Source organism: Mobula birostris, chromosome 5 (assembly GCF_030028105.1).
Source record: "Mobula birostris isolate sMobBir1 chromosome 5, sMobBir1.hap1, whole genome shotgun sequence".
NCBI lineage: Eukaryota > Metazoa > Chordata > Chondrichthyes > Myliobatiformes > Myliobatidae > Mobula > Mobula birostris.
The window spans coordinates 205508431-205532889 of record NC_092374.1 but is presented as its reverse complement, the minus strand read 5'-3'; the positions used below and the strand labels follow the sequence as shown (position 1 = coordinate 205532889).

Genomic DNA, 24459 nt, shown 5'->3' with positions numbered 1-24459 from the left:
CTGGTGGTGTGGGTCCTGAGGCCCCTGTACCTCCTTCCTGATGGTTGAGGGGTAATGACTGTTCCTGACCCTGGTGGTGTGGGTCCTGAGGCTCCTGTACCTCCTGCCTGATGACAGCAGTGAGACAAGAGCGTGACCTGGGTGATGGTTCCCGCTGGTTGAGGGGTAAAACTGTTCCTGAACCTGGTGGTGTGGGTCCTGAGGCTCCTGTACCTCCTGCCTGATGACAGCGGTGAGACGAGAGCGTGTCCTGGGTGGTGGTTCCTGATGATGGATGCTGCTTTCCTACAACAAACGTTGCAATTAGATGTGTTCAATGGGGAGGGACGGTGGAGAGCTTTACCCATGATGGACTGGGCTGTGTCCAGTACCTTTTGTAGGATTTGAAGTGGACAGTGAAGCCATGACCACTACCTCACTATTTTTGTTCTCTGTTTATATATTTCTTGTTGTGATTTCTTTTGCACTGTGCTGCTGCCACAGACCAGCACAGTTCAGGATGTATGTGAGTGATAATGACCCTGATTGTCCACGATCTCATCAACTCTGAGTGACCGAACATTCCCCCACCCCCTGGCCAGGGGAAGGGATAATTCACTTGTTTATTGTCAGCAGCACAAGCCTAGGCACAGTGGAAAAACACAAAATATCATTCAACTGAGTAACCATTGATGTATTTAAATGAAATACAGAATGAATTAGAACACTATCCACAGTACTGTAGTGCTATAAAACTCTGTATTAGTTCCTAATAGTTATCGATGGAAGAATTCATCTGCGGCGTTCTTTTGATTGACTGTAAATGAACAAAACCAGAGCTCACCTAGTGTAGATAATGGTCTGCCTTCAGACAATCCTTTTGACGATTGCATCCTCCAAATCTTCACTTTCATTATAACGTTCAAGTTGATTTTCAACATTTCCATAATTCCTTTTCTTTTTCAATCATAAAAATAAACATAACAAGGTAGTAGTACAAAGTTATTGGGATACATTGTGATAATTAGCATGAGTGATTATAAAGCCAAATAACACTTGAATGATAAAACTCCCAATCATATAGGATACAAATGAATAATATAAAACAAAGAAAAATACCTAAAAAAATTATGAAAAAGGGAAGAAAAAAAATAATAACCCCCCCAACAAAAAAAAACTAATCTAAACAGAATTAATCAACTAAACTAAAAAAAAAAAGACCTGGGCTGTTTTGTAACATCATAAAAAAAAAGAGAGAAAAGAAAACCTTAGTGTTGACGACTCCGTTCCTCTCAACCAACATTACAGAGAAGTAAAATAAGTTTGGAAATGGTCAAATTACATCCTATGAAAATGCTGAGTAAATGACCTCCGAGTCTTTTCGAATTTAATGGAAGGGTCATAAACAACACTTCTAATTTTTTCCAAATTTAAACACAACATAGTTTGAGAAAACCAATGAAATGTGGTGGAAGGATTGATCTCTTTCCAATTCAGCAAAATGGATCTTCTAGCCATTTAAGTAAGAAATGCAATCATCTAATGAGCTGAAGAGGTTAAATGATTTGATTCTATCATTGGTAACCCAAAAATAGCAGTAATTGGGTGAGGTAATTCCTAATTCATATTTCCTAACTAGTTTTCAATCCCAGCATATCTGACATCTTGAAGCCTGAATGCCTGAAACCACAGTGAGCAAAATGGTTCAGAATTGTCAGTGATAAAAATCATTGCCTTCTGAACGCAAACACACGTAACCGATGCTACTTTAAAAACTGTTCGCTTGAAGCTCAGTCTGATGGCCACACAAGTCTGCACGGCTGATACTAGTTAGTAACTATTCAGCCACAGTCTCCTGCCCCAAATGAGCGACATTTGGTCCCAAAGAAACAAAGGGAATCCCGGCTTTTTTTCAAGAGTTCAAGAATTGTCCCAAATAAAGGGGTGCCCCGAGGGCCCAATTAGCCGGAATCCACTCTATTGGTACTGGTTTATTATCGTCACATGTACCGAGATGCAGCGCCTTGTGCAATGTTCATACACATCATTACACAGTGCACTGAGCCAGAACAAGGTGTTTGGAGGAAAGTATAGGGGCAGGATTTAACACAGATGGTGGTGGTAGAGGCCGATACTTTGCGGACCTATAAGAAACTGTTAGTTGGATGGAAGTGAAACGGAGGGTTATGTGGGAGGGAAGGGTGAGTTGATCTTGGACTAGGCTAAAGGGCTGGAAGGCCTGTTCTGTGCTGCACTGCTCTATGTTTTAATAACAATGCAGAATAAAGTGTAAAAGCTACTGCAAAAGAGCAGTGCAGGTGAACGATAAATTGCAAGGTTATAATGAGGTAGATCGTGAGGCCAAGAGTCCATCTTATATACACATCATTCACAAGAAAGTCGTAAAACAAGTGCAGAGTTTTTACAAGTAAACACGATCGGAACAGAAACAAGAGAATCTGCAGATGCTGGAAATCCGAGCAACACACACAAACTGCTGGAGGAACTCAGCAGGCCAGGCAGCACCTGTGGAAAAACAGTACAGTCAACCTTTTGGTCCTCCAGCATTGGCACAAAACTCCACTTTTGATCAAAGTGCTCATTTTTATTTTAGTTTGTCTATTTATTTAGAGATTCAGGCCCAACAAGCCACGCCCCCAGCATCCCACCTATTTAACCCTAGCCGAGGCACAGGATGATTTACAATGACCAAATAACTGACTAACTGGTAGGTCCTTGGACTGTGGGCGGAAACCGGAGCACCCGGGGGAAACCCATGCGGTCACAGGAAGAACGGACAATCTCTTTGCAGAGAGTGGCGGGAATTGAACTCTGAACTCTGATCCCCCAAGTCATACTAACCACCATCGTGATGTACTGTTACTAAACCGTGGTGATTAGGGTTGTGGCAGTTGGTTGAAGAACCGGAACGTTGAAGGGAAGCAGTTGTTCCTGAACCTGGTGCAGTGGGACTTCAGTCCCGAAGGGACCTGGGAGAAGATGGCGTGGCCCAGATGGTGGAGAATCTTTCACGATTGACCTAACGCCTCCCAGTTCTTGCAATGCGTCCTGTGTCAATGTTACCTGCGGCTTGCGTCCTAACCTACTCGATGACATTATCCCCAGAGCTTACTAACAGGGTTCTTTGTCTGGATTCCCCCTGTAATATCTCCAAACCATTGTTCTATCTACCTCCCCAAACTATTGCTATGGTTACCTCTCGGGGGGGGGGAGCGCACGTGGGGGAGAGCTGATGTCAGAGGTGTGAGGACATCGTTTAGTCAAGGGGGCATGAGCGATATGGAGGGGAGCTGATGTCAGTCATGGGCGGACATCGTTTGGTGTGCACTCACCTATACAGGTCAGAATCAGGTTTACTTAACACTGACATATGTCGTGAAATCTGTTTGTTGTTTTCCAGCAACAATACAGTGCAAAGACATACAAATTACTATAAATTATAACTAAGAAAATATATTTTTAAAAAGTAGTGCAGAAAGAGAGCAAATGGTGAGGTAGTGTTGGTGGGTTCATTGTCCATTCAGCAATCGGATGGCAGAGGGGAAGAAGCTGTTTCTGAAATGTTGAGTGTGTGTCTTCAGGCTCCCGTGCCTCCTTGATGGTGGCAATGAGAAGAGAGTGTGGCCTGAATGGCGGGGTCCTTCATGACGGATGCCACCTTTTCTCAGCCTTTGTCTTTTGAAGATGTCCTCGATTCTGGGCAGGCTCGTGCCCATGATGGGACTGGCTGCATTTACAGCTTTCTGCTGTTTTTCTTCTGATCTTGTGCAGTGGCCCCTCCATGGCAGTAGAAATTTGCTAATGTTTGATGACGCCAACTCCTAATCAAATATAGTTTCCGTCGCGACTTCTTATGGTTGCACCATTACTTTGGGCTCAGGATAGATCTGCAGAGGTGTTGACCCCAAAGAACTTGGTGCAGTCTCTCCTTGTCACCACTGATCCCTCGATGCGTTCTGATGTCCCATCCTAGGGGAGACCACAGTCAGAGTCCTGGTTTCCATACCAAGGAGAAATTTGAGGGAAATGTCCCCTGCACAGATTCCTGGTAAGACTGGTTGCTCTGATGGAAAGAAGCTGATCAGAGGAGAATTTATCTCTGAGATAAATTTTCTGAGATCAAGATCTCTGAGGATCTAACTTGATCCCAATATATCGTTGCAGCTACAGCAAAGGCAAGACAGTGGTTATATTTCATGAGGAGTTTGAGGAAATTTGGTTTGTCACATAAAACACTCAAAAACTTCTATACATGTACAGTGGAGAACATTCTAACAGGCTGCATTACTGTCTGGTTTGGGGGCGGTGTGCTGCTGCCGCACAGGATCGAAAGAAGCTACAGAAAGTTGTAAAATTACTCAGTTCCATCTTGGGTACTAGCCTCTATTGTGTACCTAGGACATCTTCAGGGAGCGGTGTCTCAGAAAGGCAGCATCCATTACTAAGGACCCCCATCACCCAGGACATGCCCTCTTCACATTGTTACCATCAGGTAGGAGGTACAGAAGCCAGATGGCACACACTCAGCGATTCAGGAACAGCTTCTTCCCCTCTGCCATCCCATTCCTAAATGGACATTGAAGCTTTGAACACTACTCACTTTTTAAAAATCTCTCTTTTGCACTATTTTTAATTTAACTATTTAATAAACAGATTTACTTACTGTAATTGATTTACTTATTTATTTTTTATTTCTATATTATCTGTGTGGCATTGAACTGCTGCTGCTCGGTTAACAATCTCGCAACACATGCCGGTGATAATAAACCTGACTCAGATTCTAATTTAGTACAACACACAGGCTTCTCCAGGTGGGAGAATTGGGAACCGGGGACCATAGTTTCAGAATAAGGGGGTCATCTGCGTTTTTTTTACTGTGTACTGTACCAGCAGTTTATGGTCGAAATGACAATAAACTTGACTAAAGCAGAAATGGGGAGGATTTCATCTCGTGACCTCTTCTCCTGGAGCGAAGTGAAGACGGGTTCCCAACACACGTGTATGTCAACCATGGAGTGTAGTGATCAGTGGAGGGGTTGGTGAAGTTGAGGTGGAAGTTGGATAATCACCAACCTCACTGAGCGATGGAGAAAAGTCCCAAAGGGCTGAAAGGCCAACAAATGTCCACGTGCCTTTGGGTGAAGGTCAGTGGTGGAGCAGCCGAGGAATTGGGATTGGGGTGTGTGTTGTTGGAGTGGGTGAGGAATTGGGATAGGAGTGGCTGAGGGTTGGGATTGAGGTGAGTGTTGTTGGAGTGGGTGAGGGATTGGGATAGGAGTGGCTGAGGGTTGGGATTGAGGTGAGTGTTGTTGGAGTGGGTGAGGAATTGGGATTGGCGTGTGTGTTGTTGGGGTGGGTGAGGAATTGGGATTGAGGTGAGTGTTGTTGGGGTGGGTGAGGAATTGGGATGGGATTGGCTGAGGGTTGGGATTGAGGTAAGTGTTGTTGGAGTGGGTGAGGGATTGGGATGGGATTGGTCGAGGGTTGGGATTGGGGTGAGTGTTGTTGGGGTGGGTGAGGGATTGGGATGGGAGTGGCCTAGGGGTGGGAGTGGGGTGAGTGTTTTGGGAGGGGGGTATGGTTTTGGGATGAAGGTCAGTGGTGGTGACAAGACGGGTGGTAAGGATTGGGATTAGGGTTGATGATAGGATTTAGGGTGAGTGGTGTTGGTAGGGGTTGGGTTGCGGGTCAGTGGTGGTGTAGGTGAGGGATGAGGGTCAGTGTGAGGCTGAGGCCAAATGCACTGGTGGCAAAGTTTGGTGGGATGGCGGGTGGAGATAGTGGTTCCAATTCTTCAACTCCTACTGGGAGGGGGTGCTGTGGTTCGTCTCTCTGGGGTGTGTGTGTGTGTCTCCTTCTCACCCCTCCCTCTCCCTTTACCCCTCCCCTCCCCCTCCCCCCCTCCCTTCCCCCTCCCCTCCCCCTCCCCTCCCCCTCCCCTCTCCCTTCCCCCTCCCTTCCCCCTCCCTTCCCCCTCCCTTCCCCCTCCCCTCTCCCTTCCCCCTCCCTTCCCCCTCCCTTCCCCCTCCCTTCCCCCTCCCCTCTCCCTTCCCCCTTCCCCCTCCCCTCTCCCTTCCCCTTCCCCCTCCCCTCTCCCTTCCCCTCCCCCTCCCCCTCCCCCTCCCCTCTCCCTTCCCCTCCCCCCTCCCCTCTCCCTTCCCCTCCCCTCTCCCTTCCCCTCCCCCTCCCCCCTCCCCCCTCACCTCTCCCTTCCCCCTCCCCTCTCCCTTCCCCCTCCCCTCTCCCTTTACCTCTCCCTTCCCCCCTCCCTCCCCCTCTCCCCCCTCCCCCTATCTTCCTCCCCTTTCTGACTGTCTGTAGTTGTCTAATTCCTTCTCTGTCACTCCCTCCCTTCCATTCTCTCTCCGTCTCTCTTTCTGTCCCCTATCTTCACTGCTCTCAGGTCAAGGCCCTTCAGCCCCTTGGATCTGCTGACCCTCGGCTATGTCCTGTCCACCATCTTCCTCCTGGTAACCCTTGGCCAAGGTCTAGGTTATGGTCCTGGGGGGAAGAGTGGGATAGGGTGGGGGGAGCGATAGGTGGGTGAAGGTCCATGCCTACTCCCCACCCGCAGCCGCCCCTGTAACGAGCTCCCTGATGTTCTGACCTCTTTTTCTCACCCACAGGGGCCCCCTCTGCCTATGACCCAAAGTTCAAAGGGCCAATCGAGAACAGGTGAGTATTGCGGAGGGCTCCCTCACCTTTTGAGGGGATGTGTGTATAATGAAGGGGTGAGGGTGAGTGTTGGAGGTGAGGGGGGCATGAGGTGGGCAATGAAGTGGTTCGAGGTGTGCACGTGTGGGGCATTGCTCTGGTTTGTGTGGGGAGTGTGAAACCAGACCCCCCAATACCTCCCCTCTTTCCCAGCTTTGACCCCCTCTACCTTGTCCGGGTTTTATTTTTGCCTGTTGGGTGGGACCTTCTTACACTGATGGTTTCCACGTCTCTCTCCCCCCACAGGAGCTGCACAGACATAATCTGCTGTGCCATCTTTATGGTCTTCATCCTGGGATACATGGTGGTAGGCATTGTGGGTAAGTGACCCCTCCCACTGCCCCTCCTCACCCCCCACCCCCCACTCAATCCTCAGGCAGGGGCAAGGGAGGGGAGGCAACTGGGGGAACGGTCAGTGGCACATACTGTCTGCGGGGAGGGGGATGCAGGGGGCGCCTTGGCTCTCATGTTTGGGTCATAAGAAACCCGGGTGCGGTACTCCACTCTACCCCAGGACCACAACCATAAGACACAGGAGCAGACCAGGCCAAGCAGCTCCACCATTCCCTTGTAACTCCAATCTCCTGCCGTCTCCGTGGAACATTTGACACCCTAATCAAGAACCTATCAACCTCAGCGTTAAATATACTCGATGACTTGACCCCCACAGCTGTCCTAACAAAAAATTACACAGATTTTCCATCCTCTGGCTAAAGAAATTCCTCCTCATCTCCGTTCTAAAGGGACATCCCTCTGTTTTGATCCTAGACTCACCCACTATAGGAAACATCTTCTTCGCGTACACTCTATCTAGACCTTTCAATATTTGATAGGTTTCAATAAGATCCTACCTCACTCGTCTTAACCGCAGTGAGTACAGCCCCAGAGGCATGAAATGTTCCTCATACATTAACCCTGTCACTCCCAGGTTCACTCCAGTGGACCTTCTCTAGACCCTCTCCAATCGTTTCTCAGATATGGGCCCCAGAACTGCTCACAATACTCCAAGAGCAGTCTGACCAGAGCCTTATAAAGCCTCAGCATCACATCCTTCCTCTTATATTCTAGTCCTCTCGAAATGGATGTTAAGATCGCATTTGCTTGCCTTACCACCAATTCAGCCTGCAAGTTAACCTTTAGGGCATCCTGCACCTTTGCACCTCTGATTTTTGAATTTCCTCCCCGTTTAGAAAATAGTCTTCACCTTTATTCCTTCTACCAAAGTGCATGACCGTCCACTTCCCCGCACGATGTTCCAACAGCCACTTCTTTGCCCATTCTCCCGATACGTCCAAATCCTTCTGCAGCCTCTCTGCTTCCTCAACAGTACCTGCCCCTCCACCTACCTTCGTATGGCAGGTAAATATGGCCACCTAGCCACCAATTCTGTCATCAGATGATCAGCGTGAAAGGAAGTGGGTACTCCAGCCACTGTGCTGTAACTTACTGAACCTAGCCCGTTCGTCTTTGGGCCACGGGAGGAGACCGGAGCACCCGGAGTAAATCCGCGTGGTCTCAGGGAGGACGTGCAGCGATGGGAGTCGAACCCAGGTCGCTAGCGCTGTATAGCGTTACACGGACTGTCATGCTGCTGTCCCGCTCCTCGGTACTGTGCCATTCCAGTCAGATTATGGTCAATCAGGCGCTTGTCGTGGGTTTGAAACGCTCCAGAATGAGACAGCACTGGGGGAGGCCGTTTGGCCGACAAGCATTCCCAGTTGGTCCTACTGCCCTGCTCTGTGCCCCAGCCCCGGGGAGCTTGTGTTCCGATGCTGTAGGAAGTGTGCTCCTTTTCCTGGGCGGAGTGCCTTGCAGAGCCCAAACGTGCAACGGGGTGACTGAGGCCTCGTGTTCTCTCTCCACAGCATGGCTGTACGGCGACCCACGGGAGGTGATCTACCCAAGGAATTCCACCGGCATGTATTGTGGCGTTGGCAGCAACGAGTGAGTTGTGGGTCGCATGAGCTGGTGGGAGGCAAGAGGAGGGGGAGTCTCTGGTGAGGGGTATTAACCTCTCAACCCTGTTCTCCCTGTAACTTTTGTAACTAATCAAGGACCTATCAACATCTGCTTTAAAAATACCCAATGGCTTGGCCTCCACAACCATCTGTGGCAATGAATTCCACAGATTCACCACCCTCTGGTAAAGAAATTATTCCCCTCTCTGTTCTAAAGGGACACCCTTGTGTTCTGAGTCTGAAGCTATCTGGTCTTTGACTCACCCAAGAGAGGAAATGTCCTCTCCACATCCAATCTACTTAGACCTATTGATATTCAATAGGTTTCAATGAGATTCTTCTAAACTCCAGTGAGTACAGGCCCAGAGCCAACAAACATTCCTCAAAGCCTTTCAGTCCTGGAATCATTCCTGTGAACCTCCTCTGGAACCTCTCTAATACCAGCACATTCTTTCTTAGATCGGGGGCCCAAAACTAATCACAATACTCCAAGTGTGGTCTGACCAATCCCTTCCAAAGCATCCTTGCTTTGTGTTCTAGTTCTCTCAAAGTGAATGCTAACGTTGTAATTGCCTTCCTTGTCACCAACTCAACCTGCAAGTTAACTTTTAGGGAATCCTGCACGAGGACTCCCAAGTCTCTTTGCACCTCTGATTTCTGAATTTGTTCCCCGTTAGAAAATAAATTCTATGCCTTTGTTCCTTCTCCCAAAGTGCATGACCATACACTTCCCTACATTGTCAGGGCAGGTTAAATGGTATCATGGTTAAAATGGTTTAGCAAGGTGACGATGAATGAGTATGATGGTTGTGTTGTGGGTATGATCATTGGGATGAGGGTTTGATGGATGTGTTGAGGGTTAGACGGATGGGTTGTGGGTTTGAAGGCTGGGCTGTGGGTACGTTGGTTGGGTTGTGGGTTTGATCATTGGGTTGTAGGTTTGATGGTTATGCTGTGTGTATGATCATTGGTTTGTGGGTATGATAGTTGGGTTGTGGGTTTGATGGTTGGTTTGTGGGTATGATAGTTGGGTTGTGGGCTTGGTGGCTGGGTTGTGGGCTTGGTGGCTGGGTTGTAGGTTTGATGATTGGGTTGCGGGTTTGATGGCCGGGTTGCGGGTTTGATGGCCGGGTTGCGGGTTTGATGGTTGGTTTGCGGGTTTGATAGCTGGGTTGCATGCAGAGTTTAATGTTTCACTAGCCTGTGCTCATGATGGATGCTTATTTGTTAAACACCCATAGAATATAGAACATGTGACAGCACAGGAAAAGGTCCTTCGGCGCACAATGTTGTGCTGAACTGATTAAATTAGTAATCGAATGTCTAGGCATTTGAATTAGTAATCCCTTCTGCCTAGACCAGGAACTCCCAGCCTGGAGTTCACAGAACCCTCAGTTAATTGTAGCAGTCCATGGCATCAAAAATGTTGGGAACCCCTGGCTGGACAATGTCCATATTCTTCCATTTTGTGTACATTCATGTGCCTATCCAAGATCCCCTTGAATACTCCTTGGTATTTGACTCCACCACAACCCTGGTTGCACATCACAGGCACGCACCTTTCCCTCCTCCACAAAATAGTCCTTCCAGGTGAGGCAACACCTCCCCTATGAACCCATTGGGGTCATCTACTCAGGTGCTCCTGCTGTGGCCTCCTCTGTCTAGGTGGGACCTGACGTAGATTGGAGGATTGCTTCATTGGGCAACTTCTCTCCAGATGCAAAACGCAGGACTTCTCGGTGGCCAAACATTTTATATCTGATCTCCATTCCCAAAGTGGCACGTCTGTCCGTGGCTGCCTCTTGTGCCACGATCAGTCCGCTCTCAGTCTGGAGGAGAAACACCTCATTTTATGTTTTGGATAGCCTCCAACCTGATGGCATGAACTTTGATTTTGCGAGCTTCCTGTAGTGTTTTTCCCCTCCCCTTTCTGTCTTCTTCAATTCTCCACTCTGGTCCCTGCTTGATCTCTTATCCCCTGCCTATCACCTCCACCCAGTGCCTCTCCTCCTTCCCTTTTTCCTACAGTCCACCCTCCTCTCCTATCAGATTCCTTCCTTTACCTTTTTCACATCTCACCTCCCAGCTTCCTACTTCATCCCCTCCCTCCACTTTCTTATTCTGCCATCTTCCCCCTGTCCTTTCCAGTCCTGAAGAAGCCCGAAGCATTGACTGTTTATTCATTTCCACAGATGCTGCCTGACCTACTGAGTTCCTCCAGCATTTTGTGTGTTGCTCCTGTGGTCCTGTGTTTCAATGTTCCTCCCCTCATAAGCTCTATGCTCCTGCACCTGCCACATCTCTGCGCTCCCATTCTCTTTTTCTGTGCTTCCGAGTCTGCTGGGCGCCGCCAAGGGGCCGCCGGTGGCGCTGGTGGGACAGGCGGTTCCGTGGAGTCTCCTAGGCCGAGACTCGAGCGTCCCGCTCCCTGGTGTTCCCACTCTAACACACCTTCTCTTCCAAAGGGAGAAGCCTTATGCCCTCTACTTCAACATCCTGAAATGCGTCTCGCCCACGGCTATCCTGACCTCGGCTCTCAACAAGCTGCAGTGCCCCACCACACAGGTAACGGTCACTCGAGGGGGGTGGGGGGGACCCACGAGGTGCTAAGTTGTTCCGACAGTCATGAATGTTTGACATCTCTCTATGGCTTTGCTGCTCGCTGAGGGGAAACCAGACAGACAGCCATGCTTTCAAACCTTGAGTGATGATCTCCAGGCTTCCTGCTCACTTGCACCCCCCTGCTGGGGAATAGGCCGCCGAAAGCAGCTCAGCAGAGTGCCCCAACCCGGGAGCGAGAGCCTTTCAACTTGTCCCCAGGGGTAGCCCATCAAAGATCCCTCCTCTCCCAGGAACGAGGTCCCTGGAGCTTCTGCTGGTATTTCTGGGGTTGCTTGCTTCACGTCGGCTTCGGACTGTCCACAGCAGAATTGGTGCTTCTTACAGCCAGGGGCGTTTTCTACAACCAGCGCTGTGATTGGCCAGTGTTGGAATACGCCAATGGTCAGCCTGAGGTCCCTGGCGCCTGTTGAATTTACGTCCGCCCCTTTTGCAGGCTGGACCCAGCTGCCAATGGGCCGAAGGGTCTACAGATCTCTGTGACTCCCAGCCCTTCCCTGATCCCAAATCTAACTCCCCTTGTGAAGGTGAACAAGTCTCCAGATGGTGAAATTCTGACAGAGGCACTGGGAGCGTTCAGCAGGCAAAGCTCCTTCTCCGGGTCGGACAGCTGCCTTTCTTTAGAACATAGCACAGCAGGCCCAATATTCTGCCCACCTTTTAACCAACTCCAAGATCAATCTAACCCTTCCCTCCCACATAACCCTCCATTTTTCCATCATCCTGAGGAATTTCTTCAGCCTCCTGAGGAAGTAGATGTGTTGGTGAGCTTACCTGGTCCTGGTATCAACATGATTGGACCAGGACCAACTTTGTGAAGATGAACCAGTTGATCATCTAGGAACTGGAAGCTCTCAACTACCTCAACCTCAGCACCACTGATGTAGAGAGGAGGATGTGCACTGCCCCCTTCCTGAAGCCAAAGACCATCTCTTTGGTTTTGCATACGTGACCAACCTCTTCAAGCACTCACGGCGGTCGATGTCAGGGCCACTGGGCAGTAGTTGCTAAGACACGTTACCTTGTTTTAGACCATAAGGCATAGGGTCAGAATTAGGCCACTCAGCCCATCGAGTATGCTCTGTCGTTCCATCATGGCAGATCCCAGATCTCACTCTTGGGTAGTGGGATGATAGCAGTTTTCTTAAAACTGGATGCAAGAGTTAGTGGAGCCTTGAGATGAATCTCTCTCGCAAATATAGGGAGGCAGCACAGCAGTTAGCCTACTGCTATTACAGTGCTAGAAACCAGGGCTGAATTCACACACAGAGCTTGTATGTTCTCCTCGCGACCGTGTGGGTTTTCTCTGGGTGCTCCGGTTGCCTGCCACCTTCTGAAGATCAGATCAGATTCTGAGGACACGCAGTCCTCTTTTATTTTCATTTAGTAATGCATGCATTAAGAAATGATACAATATTCCTCCAGTGTGATATCACAGAAACACAGGACAGACCAAGACTGAAAAACTAACTAAAACCACATAATTATAACATATAGTTACAACAGTGCAACAATACCATAACTTGATGAAGAACAGGCCATGACACAGTAAAAAAGTTCAAAGTCTCTCGAAAGTCCCACATCTCACGCAGACGGGAGAAGGAAGAAAACTCTCCCTGCCATGCCTGACCACGGTCCGACTCTGAGTCGTCCGAAAACTTCAAGCTCTGATCAGCCCTCCAACACTGAGTACCGAGCACCATCTCTGCCGAATGCTTCGACCTCAGCCTTGGTCACCAGCAGCAGGCAAAGCCGGGGATTTTGGGGCCTTCGGAGATTCTCGACCGCCCAGTAACAGCGGCAGCGAACCGGGCGTTTCAGAAATTTCTCCAGATGTTCCTCTGTGCTTCTCACGTCTGTCTCCATCAAATCAGAATTGTCCACGGCCCCTATTTAACAGATACGATATCATTTCACCAGAGAGCTGCGCGCGCTGCGTCACGCCACCATCTTCTCCTCCCGCCTGTACGGGTTAGTGGGTTGATTGGTCAGATGGGTGTAATTGGGTGGTGCAGGCCTGTCACTGTGCTGTATCTCAGTATAAATAACGTAATCCTAAAATTTCACATTCTCAAAACCCTTCAGTACAGAACAGTTTAGCGTACCACTATGACAGTGCCAGTGACCCATGTTCAAATCCTGCCGCTGTCTGTAAGGTGTATGGTACACTCTCCCCGAGTCTGCGTGGGTTTCCTCCAGGTGCTCCAGTTTCCCCCACAGTCCAAAGAAGTACCGATTAGGGTTACCAAGTCGTGGGCGTGCTGCCCCCAACACGTCCTTACCGATTTGATTTGGTGCATTTCACTGTACGTTGCGATGTTCTGATGTACGTGCGAGAGAGAAAAAAAATTGATCTTAAATCTTTACCCCACGGAAATGAAACCGAGTTGCCAGTAAGTTCTGAACCCCTTTCTGCAGCGTCTCAGGTAGGGCAGGGAGCTGGTAGCCGGACTTGTGGAGTGTGTCTCACGCTGTGTTGTTCCTGTTTCCGCCCAGGTGTGTGTGTCGCAGTGCCCCAGCAGGTTCTGGACTGGAGCGTGGCTGCCAGGAATGAAGGTGTCAGACATCTTCCAGCAGCAGTACTGCAACCCCAGTCTTAACCTGTCCACGACCAGCCTGGTGAGTGTATCTGCAGCTACGAGAACCGCACCATGCTCCATTTCTGATGCTGGATCTCGAGCGGTGGAGGCTGACGGGAGATCTGATAAGGGGGTTCTATGATTAGATCAAGTAGACAGATAACATCTTTTTCCCAGGGTTGAAATATCCAATACGAGAGAAGCATGTGTTTTATAGGCATCCGTTAGTCTCATGAGACCATGGATTTGCGCCTTGAAAGGTTTTCAGGGCGCAGGCCTGGGCAAGGTTGTATGGAAGACCAGCAGTTGCCCACGCTGGGGGTCTCCCCTCTCCATGTCACCGATGTTGTCCAAGGGAAGGGCATTAGGATCCATACAGCTTGGCACCAGTGTCGTCGCAGAGCAATGTGTGGTTTAGTACCTTGCTCAAGGATACAACACGCGGCCTCAGCCAAGGCTTGAACTAGCAACCTTCAGATCGCTAGGCGAACGCCTTAACCACTTGGCCACGCGCCAACACTAGGCATGAAATGGCGTTTAAGGTGAAAGGATAATGTGAGGGTTAAGTTTTTTTTTTACACAGAGAGTGGTGGGCTCCTGGGGCAGTGGTAGAGGCAGACACATTAGAGACTTTGCAGAGTTTAGATAAGCACTTGAATGTGAGGAGAATAGAAGGATATGGACAGTGTGTAGGCAGAAGGGATTAGTTTAGTTGGTCATTTGATGACTAATTTAAGCAACACACATCAAAGTTGCTAGTGAATGCAGCAGGCCAGGCAGCATCTCTAGGAAGAAGTACAGTCGACGTTTCAGGCCGAGACCCTTCGTCAGGACTAACTGAAGGAAGAGTGAGTAAGAGATTTGAAAGTGGGAGGGGGAAGGGGAGATCCAAAGCGATAGGAGAAGACAGGAGGGGGGAGGGATGGAGCCAAGAGCTGGACAGGTGATTGGCAAAGGGGATACGAGAGGATCATGGGACAGGAGGTCCGGGAAGAAAGACAAGGGGGGGGGCCCCAGAGGATGGGCAAGAGGTATATTCAGAAGGACAGAGGGAGAAAAAGGAGAGTGAGAGAAAGAATGTGTGCATAAAAATAAGTAACAGATGGGGTACGAGGGGGAGGTGGGGCATTAGCGGAAGTTAGAGAAGTCGATGTTCATGCCATCAGGTTGGAGGCTACCCAGGCGGAATATAAGGTGTTGTTCCTCCAACCTGAGTGTGGCTTCATCTTTACAGTAGAGGAGGCCGTGGATAGACATGTCAGAATGGGAATGGGATGTGGAATTAAAATGTGTGGCCACTGGGAGATCCTGCTTTCTCTGGCGGACAGAGTGTAGATGTTCAGCAAAGCGGTCTCCCAGTCTGCGTCGGGTCTCGCCAATATATACAAAGCCACATCGGGAGCACCGGGCACAGTATATCACCCCAGTCGACTCACAGGTGAAGTGTTGTCTCACCTGGAAGGACTGTTTGGGGCCCTGAATGGTGGTAAGGGAGGAAGTGTAAGGGCATGTGTAGCACTTGTTCCACTTACACGGATAAGTGCCAGGAAGGAGATCAGTGGGGAGGGATGGGGGGGACGAATGGACAAGGGAGTTGCGTAGGGAGCGATCCCTGCGGAATGCAGAGAGAGGGGGAGGGAAAGATGTGCTTAGTGGTGGGATCCCATTGGAGGTGGCGGAAGTTACGGAGAATAATATGTTGGACCCGGAGGCTGGTGGGGTGGTAGGTGAGGACCAGGGGAACCCTATTCCTAGTGGGGTGGCGGGAGAATGGAGTGAGAGCAGATGTACGTGAAATGGGGGAGATGCGTTTAAGAGCAGAGTTGATAGTGGAGGAAGGGAAGCCCCTTTCTTTAAAAAAGGAAGACATCTCCCTCGTCCTAGAATGAAAAGCCTCATCCTGAGAGCAGATGCGGCAGAGACGGAGGAATTGCGAGAAGGGTATGGCATTTTTGCAAGAGACAGGGTGAGAAGAGGAATAGTCAACACCTTATATTCCGTCTGGGTAGCCTCCAACCTGATGGCATGAACATCGACTTCTCTAACTTCCGCTAAAACCCCACCTCCCCCTCGTACCCCATCTGTTACTTATTTTTATGCACACATTCTTTCTCTCACTCTCCTCTTTCTCCCTCTGTCCCTCTGAATATACCTCTTGCCCATCCTCTGGGTCCCCCCCCCCCGACCTCCTTGTCTTTCTTCCCGGACCTCCTGTCCCATGATCCTCTCGTATCCCCTTTTGCCTATCACCTGTCCAGTTCTTGGCTCTATCCCTCCCCCTCCTGTCTTCTCCTATCATCTTGGATCTCCCCCTCCCCCTCCAACTTTCAAATCCTTTACTCACTCTTCCTTCAGTTAGTCCTGACGAAGGGTCTCGGCCTGAAACGTCGACTGCACCTCTTCCTACAGATGCTGCCTGGCCTGCTGCGTACACCAGCAACTTTGATGTGTGTTGCTTGAATTTCCAGCATTGCAGAATTCCTGTTGTTGATGACTAATTTAACTGGTTTGGTACAGCATTGTGGTCCGAACGGGCTGTTCCTGGGCTGTTCCACGCTGACGAAGGGACGGATGTAGGTTTGTTATTGCCTCTTGGACCGAGTTACAGAGAGCGACACTCAGCAAGTCAGGCAGCATCCGCAGAGAGGAATAAACAGTCGACGTTTCGGGCCCGGACTGGGAAGGAAGTGGGCAGAAGGCCATATCAGAGGGTGGGTGAGGGGGAGAGGAGTACCAGCTGGCAGCTGACAGGTGAGACCAGGTGACAGGTGAGATCAGGTGAGGGGGAGTGTGAGTAGGAAGGGGGGGGTGGAATGAAGAAAGATGATTGATGGAAGAGGTAAAGGGCTGGAGAAGATAGGAAAGAGTGGACTCGAGGAGAAAGGGAAGGAGGCAAGGAACCAGAGGGAGGAGATGAGCAAGTGAGGGGATGAGAAGGGGTGTGAGGGAAACCAGAAGGGAGAATGGCAAGAAGGAGAGGAGGGATAAATTACTGGACGTAGGAGAAAGCAGTGTTCATGTTATTGGGTTGGAGGCCTCTCTGATGTCGGTATGTAGCCTCCAGAAGTGTTTCTCCTCCCACTGGAGCCTGGCTTCGTTGCCGTAGCAGAGTAGGCCGTGCACCAGCAGGTCGGAATGAGGGAAGTCTGATTGAAATGGGTTAAGCTTCGAGGTCACAGAACGACAGAGAATGCAGAGTGTGGTGTTACAGCCACAGGGCAGTCAAAGTGCAAAGGTCACGATGAGGTAGATCACACAGGGGTGGCAACCCACAGCGTTGGGGGCTGTTGAGGGCCATCACTGGGTCAGAGAGTCCTACACCACAGAAATAGGCCTTTTGGTCTGTAATGAACTGTCAGTCCGCTTCGTCCCACCGACCAGCACATGGACCATCGCCCTCCATACCCCGACCATTCATGTGCTTATCCAGACTTTCCTAAAATGTCCAAACCAAACCTGCATCCACTGGCAGCTCGTTCCGCACTCTCACCACCCTCTGTCCCCTCACCTTCACCTTTCAACCTTAACCCATGACCTCCAGTTCGAGTCTCACCCAACCTCAGTGGAAAAAGCTTGCTTGTATTTACCACATCATGAACCCTCGTGATTTTGTATACCACTATCAATTTCCTATGCTCAAAGGAATAAACTCCGAGCCTATTTACCACCCCCTATAACTCAGGTCCTCAAGTCCCAGCAACATCCCTGTAAGTTTCCCTGTACTCTTTCAATCTTATTGATAACTTTCTGTCGGTTCACCTTCTCCTGAAGGGCTTTGGTACAGTCCCTCAATGTGTGAAGGGCTGAATGGTGTTCTCAGTGCTGATGGAGTTGGTTGGTCACAGATAATCAAAGTCACCACCACACCCCCCAATCTACCAGCACCAGCAGAACCTCTGTGAAGCCAGGCAGAGCAAGATCACAAATTGATAGAAACATAGAAAACCTACAGCACAATACAGGCCCACAAAGTTGTGCCGAACATGTCCCTGCCTTAGAAATTACTAGGCTTACCCATAGCCCTCTATTTTCCTAAGCTCCATGTACCTATCCAAAAGTCTCTTAAAAGACCCTATTGTATCCGCCTCCACCACTGTTGCTGGCAGCCCATTCCACGTACTCACCACTCTCTGAGTAAAAAACTTACCCCTGACATCTCCGCTGTACCTATTTCCAGGCACCTCAAAACTATGCCCTCTCGTGTTAACCATTTCAGCCCTGGGAAAAAGCCTCGGACTAGCCACACGATCAATGCCTCTCATCATCTTATACACCTCTATCAGGTCACCTCTCATCCTCCGTCGCTCCAAGGAGAAAAGGGCAAGTTCGCTCCACCTATTCTCATAAGGCATGCTCCCCAATCCAGGCAACATCCTTGTAAATCTCCTCTGCACCCTTTCTATGGTTTCCACACCCTTCCTATCGTGAAGTGACCAGAACTGAGCACAGTACTCCAAGTGGCATCTGACCAGGGTCCTATATAGCTGCAACATTACCTCTTGGCTCTTAAACTCAATCCCACGATTGATGAAATCCAATACACCGTATTCCTTCTTAACTACAGAGTCAACCTGCACAGCAGCTTTGAGTGTCGTATGGACTCGGACCCCAGATCCCTCTGATCCTCCACACTGCCAAGAGTCTTACCATTAATACTATATTCTGCCATCATATTTGACCTACCAAAATGAATCACTTCACACTTATCGGGGTTGAACTCCATCTGCCACTTCTCAGCCCAGTTTTGCATCCTATCAATGTCCTGTTGTAACCTCTGACAGCCCTCCACAATATCCACAGCACCCCCAACCTTGGTGTCATCAGCAAATTTACTAACCCATCCCTCCACTTCCTCATCCAGGTGATTTATAAAAATCACGAAGAGTAGGGGTCCCAGAACAGATCCCTGAGGCACTCCACTGGTCACCGACCTCCATGCAGAATATGACCACTTTGTGCCTTCTGTGGGCAAGCCAGTTCTGGATCCACAAAGCAATGTCCCCTTGGATCCCTCCTTACTTTCTCAATAAGCCTTGCATGGGGTACCTTATCAAATGCCTTGCTGAAATCCATATACACTACATCTACGGCTCTACCTTCATCAATGTGTTTAGTCACATCCTCAAAAAATTCAATCAAAGCCCTTGACAAAGCCATGCTGACTATTCCTAATCATTTTATACCTCTCCAAATGTTCATAAATCCTGCCTCTCAGGATCTTCTCCATCAATTTACCAACCGCTGAAGTAAGACTCACTAGTCTATAATTTCCTGGGCTATCTCTATTCCCTTTCTTGAATACAGGAACAACATCCGCAACCCTCCAATCCTCCGGAACCTCTCCCGTCCCCATTGATGATGCAAAGATCATCACCAGAGGCTCAGTAATCTCCTCATCTCATCCGGTCCCGGTGACTTATCCAACTTGATGCTTTCCAAAAGCTCCAGCACATCCTCTTTCTTAATTTCTACATGCTCAAGCTTTTCAGTCTGCTGCAAGTCATCCCTAAAATTGCCAAGATCCTTCTCCACAGTGAATACTGAAGTAAAGTATTCATTAAGTACCTCTGCTATTTCCTCCGGTTCCATACACACTTTCCCACTGTCACACTTGATTGGTCCTATTCTTTCACGTCTTATCCTCTTGCTCTTCACATACCTGTAGAATGCCTTGGGGTTTTCCTTAATCCTGCCCGCCAAGGCCTTCTCATGGCCCCTTCTGGCTCTCCTAATTTCCTTCTTAAGCTCCTTCCTGTTAGCTTTATAATCTTCTAGATCGCTAACATTACCTAGCTCTCTGAACCTTTTGTAAGCTTTTCTTTTTTCCTTGACTAGATTTATTACAGCCTTTGTCCACATCGGTTCCTGTACCCTACCATAACTTCCCTGTCTCATTGCAATGTACCTATGCAGAACTCCACACAAATATCCCCTGAACATTTGCCACATTTCTTCTGTACTTTTTCCTGAGAACATCTGTTCCCAAATTATGCTTCCAAGTTCCTGCCTGATAGCCTCATAATTCCCCTTACTCCAATTAAACGCTTTTCTAACTGGTCTGTTCCTATCTCTCTCCAGTGCTATTGTAAAGGAGATAGAATTATGGTCACTATCTCCAAAATTCTCTCCCACTGAGAGATCTGACACCTGACCAAGTTCATTTCCCAATACCAGATCAAGTACAGTCTCTCCTCTTGTAGGCTTATCGACACATTGTGTCAAGAAACCTTCCTGAACACACCTAACAAACTCCAACCCATCTAAGCCACTTGGTCAAGGGAGATGCCAATCGATATTTGGGAGATTAAAACTTCCCTCAACACCAACATTTCCAGGATCTGTTTTCCTATCTGCTCCTCGATATCCTGTTACTATTGGGCGGCCTATAAAAAAACACCCAGTAAAGTTATTGACCTCTTCCTGTTCGTAACCTCCACCCACAGAGACTCTGTAGACAATCCCTCCATTGTGTCCACCTTTTCTGCAGCCGTGACACTATCTCTGATCAGCAGTGCCACGTCCCCACCTCTTTTGCCTCCCTCCCTGTCCTTTCTGAAATATCTAAAACCCAGCATTTGAACTAACCATTCCTGTCCCTGAGCCATCCACGTCTCTGTAATGGCCACCACATCATATCTCCAAGTACTGATCCATGCTCTAAGCTCATCTGCTTTGTTCATAATACTCCTTGCGTTGAAATAGACACATCTCAAACTGTCCATCTGGGCGCGTCACTTCTCTATCACCTGCCTATCCTCCCTCACACACTGTCTCCAAGCTTTCTCTATTTGTGAGCCAACCGCCTCTTCCCCAGTCTCACACATCAAAGTTGCTGGTGAATGCAGCAGGCCAGGCAGCAACTCTAGGAACAGGTGCAGTCGACGTTTTGGGCCGAGACCCTTCGTCAGGACTAACTGAAGGAAGCTTCCCCAGTCTCTTCTGTTTGGTTCCCAACCCCCAACAATTCTAGTTTAAACTCTTGCTAGTAGCCTTAGCAAACCTCCCCGCCAGGATATTGGTCCCCCTGGGATTCAAGTGCAACCCGTCCTTTTTGTACAGGTCACACCTGCCCCAAAAGAGGTCCCAATGACCCAGAAATCTGAATCCCTGCCCTCTGCTCCAATCCCTCAGCCACGTATTTATCCTCCACCTCATTCTATTCCTATTCTCACTGTCGCGTGGCACAGGCAGTAATCCGGAGATTACTACCTTTGCGGTCCTGCTTCTCAACTTCCTTCCAAACTCCCTGTAGTCTGTTTTCAGGACCTCCTCCCCTTTCCTACCTATGTCATTGGTCCCAACGTGTACCACAACCTCTGGCTGTTCCCCCTCCCACTGCAGGATATCGTGGACACGATTTCAAATTCAATTTATGGAGAATTGAAAATGTACTCCCAGGGCACTGCTGGCCCAATGCACAGGGCGATTCCAGCCCCTGGGGGTGTGCACTGTGACCCCTGCCTCACAGGTCAGTCAAAAGTCTCAGGAGCAGAATTAGACCATTTGGCCTATTGGTCAGCATCAGGTCTGATTTATTCTCCATATCATTGTCTTTCATGGGATAAGTCCACATCTCCATTGACCACAAGACAAAGGAGCAGAATTAGGCCATTCAGCCCATTGTGGCTATTTCGCCATTCAATCATGGCTGATATGTTGGCCCACTCAACCCCACTCTGCTGCCTTGTCTTCACACCCTTTCCAATCAAGAATCCATCAACCTCTCAGGCCAGGCAGCATCTCTAAGAAAAAGGTACAGTTGACGTTTTCAGGCCAAGACCCTTCATCAGGGCTAACTGAAAGAAGAGCGAGTAAGAGGTTTGAAAGTGGGAGGGGGAGGGGGAGATCCGAAATGATAAGAGAAGACAGGGGTGGGGGGTCTTCTCCCTCCCCCTCCCACTTTCAAATCTCTCACTAGCTCTTCTTTCAGTTAGTGCTGACGAAGGGTCTCGGCCCGAAACGTCGACTGTACCTCTTCCTAGAGATGCTGCCTGGCCTGTGCGTTCACCAGCAACTGCTTGAACTTCCAGCATCTGCAGATTTCCTCGTGTTTGCATCTATCAACCTCTGCTTTAAATATACCCAGTCACTTGGCTTCCACAGTTGTCTGTGGCAATAAGTTTGCACAGGTTTCACCACCCTCTGGATAAAGAGAATCCGCCCTCTATTCTGAGGGATGTGTCCGCTGGTCCTGGACTCCCCCACCACAGGAAACATCCTCTCCACTTCCATTCTGTCTAGGCCTTTCAATACTCGATAGGTTTCAATGAGATCATTCCCCACCACCCCCCCACAGTCTTCTAAACTCCAGCAAGTACAGGTCCAGAGCCATCAAACACTCCTCAATCATTAACCCTTTCATTCTCAGGGACTCCCTCCAATGCCAGCACATCCTTTCTTAGATAAGGAGCCCAAAACTGCTCACAGCTCTCCAATCCTTGTTTGTCTGTTCTAGTCGTCTCAAAATGAATGCAAACATTGCATTTGCCTTCCTCACTGTCAAATCGACATGGAAGGGGCGGTCTGCCCGTCTGCACCCCCACACCCCTACAAGCCTGATGCTCCCCACCCTGTTGGCGGTCTCCTCCCTCTGGACTCTTGCTGTGCAGTGTCTAACTTTGCAGTGGTTTTGTTTCAGACATACCAGGACATTGTGGCCAAGGAGCTGTGTCCGGCGTACACCATCCCGAGTATCCCCTGTGAGTATCGGACACCTCTGCCCGGTAGCTGGTCTGGGGGAGAGAGAAGGCGTGGGTGGGTGACAGGGGAGTTCCAGTTGGAGTTGTCGATTGATTATATAACCAAATAAAACAATGTTCCTCTAGACCATGGTGCACCCACATAGAACATAAAACAAAATATTACCACAAATACATGAATAAAATCTAATTCAAAATGCATGTTGTGCACAACACAGCTAAGCAGTAGCCAGCTCCCTGTCCCAGTGACGAGACTTCGTGGTGGCAGAGTATTCATTAGTCTCACAGCCTGGGGAGGAAGCTGTCACCCAGTCTGGCAGTCCTAGTCCTGATGTTCCTGTACCTCCTTCCTGATGGTAGTGGGTCAGAGAGATTGTGGGACGGGTGGTGGGTCACAGAGAGACTGTGTGACGGGTGGTGGGTCACAGAGATTGTGGGACGGGTGGTGGGTCAGAGAGATTGTGGAGTGGATGGTGGGTCAGAGAGATTGTGTGATGGCTGGTAGGTCAGAGAGATTGTGGAGTGGATGGTGGGTCAGAGAGATTGCGGGACAGGTGGTGGGTCACAGAGATTGTGGGGTCGGTGGTGGGTCACAGAGACTGTGGGACGGGTGGTGGGTCAGAGAGATTGTGGGGTGGGCGGTGGGTCAGAGAGACTCTGTGACGGGTGGTGGATCAGAGAGACTGTGGGACGGCTGGTGGGTCACAGAGACTGTGTGACGGGTGGTGGGTCAGAGAGATTGTGGGACGGGCGGTGGGTCGCGGAGATTGTGTGACGGGCGGTGGGTCACAGAGACTGTGTGACGGGTGGTGGGTCACAGAGATTGTGTGACGAGTGGTGGGTCAGAGAGACTGTGGGACGGGTGGTGGGTCAGAGAGATTGTGGGGTGGGTGGTGGGTCAGAGAGATTGTGGGACGGGTGGTGGGTCAGAGAGATTGTGGGGTGGGTGGTGGGTCACAGAGATTTTGGGGTCGGTGGTGGGTCACAGAGATTGTGTGATGGCTGGTAGGTCAGAGAGATTGTGGAGTGGATGGTGGGTCAGAGAGATTGTGGGACGGGTGGTGGGTCAGAGAGATTGTGGGGTGGGTGGTGGGTCACAGAGATTGTGGGGTCGGTGGTGGGTCACAGAGATTGTGTGACGGGTGGTGGGTCACAGAGATTGTGGGGTGGGTGGTGGGTCAGAGAGACTGTGGGGCGAGTGGTGGGTCAGAGAGATTGTGGGGTGGGTGGTGGGTCAGAGAGATTGTGGGGTGGGTGGCGGGGTTCCTCAACAATGCTTCGAGCCTTTCGTCTACAATACTCTGGGGGGGGGGGGTGAGATGGTATCCCAAACCCAGAGCCACTGATCCCTGTATCCCTGTCAACGTTCTGGGATCGCATTGTACAGACAAGAAATCATGCTGTGCGCAGCAACTCACTGTTCCTCTCTCACAGTCCTGGGCAGATGTGTGCCGAATGTGGATGGGACGGTTTTCCCGGGTAACTTCACCATCGGAGACATGGAACCCGGGAATGCCACGGCAGACGCAGTGAAGCAGGCAACAGAGTGAGTCCGCATGCCCTCCGTTCCCATCCCCTCGTCAGGCTCCCACAAGCACGCCTCAGTGCTCTCTGCCTCTGGCCCGGCTCGTCAAGTACATTTTCCTTGCACAGCTCAGCTCTTTCTCCAGCTCCAGTCCCTGCACTTCTCCCCGTCTCCGTGACCCCTTCCGGTCCCTACTCCATTGCCCGTCTGGCCCCTGAACCCCTCTCTGTCTCTGTGACCCTCTCTGACCCCTACACCCCTCCGTGTCTCCGTGACCCTCTCTGACCCCTGCACCCCACCCCGTCTCTGTGACCCTCTCTGACCCCTGCACCCCTCTCTGTCTCTGTGACCCTCTTTGACCCCTG

The 24459-nt window shown here is 49.8% G+C and overlaps 1 protein-coding gene across 1 annotated transcript in view; it reads left to right on the top strand.

The window, feature by feature from the left end:
- LOC140198483 (choline transporter-like protein 4) overlaps window positions 1–24459 on the top strand; it is a 102072-nt gene that overhangs the window by 24794 nt on the left and 52819 nt on the right. The window contains 7 exon segments of the mRNA XM_072259569.1: window positions 6627–6675; window positions 6961–7034; window positions 8580–8658; window positions 11138–11237; window positions 13788–13910; window positions 22509–22569; window positions 24004–24115. Of these exon segments, the coding sequence (XP_072115670.1) occupies window positions 6627–6675; window positions 6961–7034; window positions 8580–8658; window positions 11138–11237; window positions 13788–13910; window positions 22509–22569; window positions 24004–24115 (598 nt within the window).